The following is a 3,801-nucleotide window of genomic DNA, read 5'->3' as shown; positions in this document are numbered from 1 at the left end:
TGGCTCCTTTCATTTCTTTTGTGTGTGTGTGGGGGGTGGGTTTTACAACAAACAACTAATCTTTGGACATTTTATTAGTGCACTGGTTCTGTCATTCAAGGGCATTCTATTAACAATTTCTAAGCAGCCATTTGTGCACCAATGTGCCATTGTTGAGCAAACAAGGAAGTGAATTATTTTCCAGTACAAACATGGATTTGTTGCTGAAAGAACATCTGGCTGTCATCTCAGCTCTGCTGCTATTGCTAAATCTGTTAATGTCTAGCTGGATGTATAAAGTCTTCAGACATGCCTGGTTTGTCTGACTTGTTACCATCTTATTGGATTTAATGGACATGTTGCAGGTAAATGAGAGTCTGATTATAATCAAGTCTGAGTTTATGCTGTTTGTCTTTGCCCAATACTATTGTTTTTCTTTTACTTGGATTGCTTTTTTTTGTTTCCACGTCATTATCATAATTTTAACATAATATTCAAGTAAGACTCTTAGTTACTCTGCTCACCTCTACAGTATATACTGTATATCTACATAATTTTGTCACTGGTCTTTGGCGTGCATTAAAATGTTTTTTCTTGATCGAACACGTGGGGGCGATGTGGAGCGCATCTGCAGTCCGTTCTCTGTGCATTAAAGAAGAAGACTCTCCCTGTCTGTGAAGGAGGAGGCCTGGGCAAGATGGCGGGGTCCAAGGTGAAGCAGGACATGCCTCCTTCGGGAGGATATCCTGCTTTTGATTACAAGAGAAATCTTCCGAAACGAGGATTATCGGGTACATATAAACCTTCTTATATCCGGGAAAACAGAGAAACTCCAGTCCGACTGGAGAGGTTGCAGTGTCCCAACATTAGCCCATGCTAACTGATCGGTGTATAAAGCTCATATAGAGACAATCTGAAATGAAAGACTCGCTGTTGGTACTTTTTTTTTATCTAGCTGTGCTTCTCCCGTAAAGGAACAGTATTATGATTTGCACCGGTGCTATGTATCAGTGAATTAAACGTACACATTTCTAAGAAAACACTTTAAGCGATGGGATTTGCTAAACTGCTAGCATGTTTGCTTTGTTTACTTCGGTCGCTTTCAAGGATGCAGCTTCGTTTGGGGTGAAAAACTGTGATGATCTGATTCGTTTAACGCATATCTGCAGCTGAGCGAGGGTTACTTCAATTGCAGTAGGAAATTCCTGGAATACTTCGGTTTAATTACTGCTTTGAATGAATCTCGACTACCAAATGTGTCTATTGTAAGACAGAACAATAGTTTAATGGATCAAACAACTTTTAATATCAGGCAAAGATAACCAGGATTTAACGCAACACGCAGTCTCTAACAATGATGCACTTATTAAGAGGGAACTTTGTCAAAAAAAAATCTCTGTATTATGCCGGTTGGTAGACTATAAATGATCTGATATGAGCTTTTTTTTCCCCTTTAGTTTAATAAACTAACCACACCCTTGCCTGTTAAGTGTACCTCAGTTTGAATGAACTTTTCTTCATAATACTTAAAATCTTCATTAAAAACTGCTGGTGTAGTTCTGTTATCTTTGTATATTACTGTTCACTACTGCTTTCCAGGCAGACATCATCATCACGTTGAGTCCGTAGATCAGATCAAATGTGTAAAGTCCAATATTTAAGACAATTTAAAATGGGACTGAAATATTCTAGATTGATTAGAGATTGTTTAAAAGTCTTTGAAGCCTTTACTCTGTTTTTATAAACAATAAGGCTGTTTTGATGCTGTAGTTGACAGGAGGGGTGTTGCTTGATAAGTTAGAGTAGTCAAATCTAATCTACATTGTTAACACACAATGCATCAGTGTTACTTAAAGAAAAATGATCTTTCATTGTATTTGCACATATATAAACATGTGGAATTCAGTAAAAAAAAGTACTTCATTGATCCCAAAGGGAAATTAAATTAAATGCAAAGTAATCCATTTTATATTTGTGAATTCCAACAGCTGAAATTAATGTGAGGAGAGTCAAGAGGTAACGCGTGACTTATTTTTCTAATTACCAGGGTATAGTATGTTTGGAATCGGGATCGGCATCATGGCGTTCGGCTACTGGCGGATGTTTAGCTGGAACAGGGAGAGGAGGTAAGGCACGGCTCTCGTGTTGGATCCTGTCAGATTGTCTGCGATGGCCACAGCGGGGTTGTGATGTTTGTGTCGCAGGCGCCTGCTGATCGAGGAGCTGGAGGCGAGGATAGCACTGATGCCGCTTATTCAGGCAGAGCACGACCGAAGGTGAGGACAAGGACTCGCGTGGCGACGTTCAGAAGTGGGATCGGATCGTCGTGTAACAAAATGTGTTTCTCGTTCCCACAGAACTTTAAGGATGCTGAGGGAAAACTTGGAAGAGGAGTCAATCATCATGAAAGATGTGCCGGGCTGGAAGGTAGAGAATATATATCCACAAGATTATATTTATAATATATATTATATTTTTCATAACTGTTATATAATATTCTGAGGCATCACATGCACTTCTCAGGCATAAACTTCTAAATTCTTGCATTAGCTTTTATTTTCATACACAAGTTTACAATGCTGCACCTTCTATTCCAATATCTTAAGATCAAACTACAGGAAGTGAGGTAAAGGGAACATTAATATTTGTACTTTACTATCTTTATTATTTTCTCTTGTAATAAATGACCTACTTGAACGCCACAATATTTTGAAAACGTTTTAAATTGAAGACTCAATCACACAGAATTGAGCTGAGTAAACATGGTGATCAATAAGTATATTAATTTTTCTACTACACTGCAGCACTTAGTAAATTGTTTTCCAGGTAGAATTAAACCCATGAATATTCTGGTTGGAAAAATGATAATACTTTCATGAACGCCATAAATTCATCAGAAAATGAGTGAAAAGAGATCAAATTGACCAGATGACCATTATATATCCTTTTCAGTAAAATCTCATCAAAATTCTGACTCCAATGTTTTCCAATCTTATCTGACTTCAAATTCAAGTCCCAGTAAAATCTGCCGCTGTGATGTTTCCTGCAGGTGGGTGAGAGGGTCTTCCACACCGATCGCTGGGTTCCCCCTCTGTCAGACGAGATGTTCAGCCTCCGGCCACGTGAGCAGTACTTGCACAAGCGCTTTGGCTTCCTGTGGTATGTGTGATTCCAGCTGTGATGAAGATCGTCCCAGACTCCATCAGCGCCCATGTGGACCTGAGCCCTCGCTCACTTCAGCTTGTAAATGTTCAATAATAAAGTTTCTTTCTTTCTTTACCCTTATGCTTTTTTTTTTTTTTTAAACTTTGGCTTTGATTTAGGTGTAAAAAAAAATTCTCATTTTAATTTAGTACACTTTTCAAAGAAATTATTCTGGAGTTCTTAATTTCTTCATTGTAAAATAGTCATTTTTGGCAGATATTTGCACTGGGGCAGCTTTAAATATAGCAGCTGTCAGTTTGTGGGATGGATGTTGGATCAGTTTTTCAAATCTGGTGCTCGAGGATCACCGTCCTGCATGTTTTCTGCTCCAGAAGAGCTGATTAAAAAAAAGGAATACACTTTTCAATGCAGTAGACTTGAGCTTTTTGAAAAGCATGACAGGTGTCAAAATTTCACAAATCTGTAAAGATTCGAGTGCTTAGAATTGCAAAACTTGATGGTGATGCCACTAAATCCAGTCGAGTGCAACAGGATAAATTGAGATTTTGAAAGCACCCAGCCTGTCAACTGGCTTCTGCCCGTCTTACAAATAAACTGCCCATCTAGTATAAACACTGCAGACTAATGAGAGAAATCAGGACTGATGAGATGCTCACT

At 38.5% G+C, this 3,801-nt stretch overlaps 1 protein-coding gene across 1 annotated transcript; it reads left to right on the top strand.

The window, feature by feature from the left end:
* The first annotated feature begins 630 nt into the window (after nt 1–630).
* Nucleotides 631–3,258, top strand: ndufa13 (NADH:ubiquinone oxidoreductase subunit A13). Its single transcript, XM_005797109.2, has 5 exons — nt 631–770; nt 2,027–2,105; nt 2,184–2,255; nt 2,337–2,406; nt 3,029–3,258. The coding sequence occupies exons 1-5, from the start codon at nt 677–679 to the stop codon at nt 3,146–3,148; spliced, it is 435 nt and encodes a 144-aa protein (XP_005797166.1). The 5' UTR covers nt 631–676; the 3' UTR covers nt 3,149–3,258.
* Nucleotides 3,259–3,801: the final 543 nt, after the last annotated feature.

Source organism: Xiphophorus maculatus, chromosome 6, assembly GCF_002775205.1.
Source record: "Xiphophorus maculatus strain JP 163 A chromosome 6, X_maculatus-5.0-male, whole genome shotgun sequence".
Classification (NCBI taxonomy): domain Eukaryota; kingdom Metazoa; phylum Chordata; class Actinopteri; order Cyprinodontiformes; family Poeciliidae; genus Xiphophorus; species Xiphophorus maculatus.
This window is presented reverse-complemented; position numbering and strand designations above follow the sequence as displayed.

Coding starts and splice junctions, on each gene's coding strand:
- ndufa13 (XM_005797109.2), top strand. CDS start 677: ATGGCGGGGTCCAAGGTGAAGCAGGACATGCCTCCTTCGGGAGGATAT. Junction 771..2,026: donor TCCGAAACGAGGATTATCGG/GTACATATAAAC, acceptor TCTAATTACCAG/GGTATAGTATGTTTGGAATC. Junction 2,106..2,183: donor AGCTGGAACAGGGAGAGGAG/GTAAGGCACGGC, acceptor TTTGTGTCGCAG/GCGCCTGCTGATCGAGGAGC.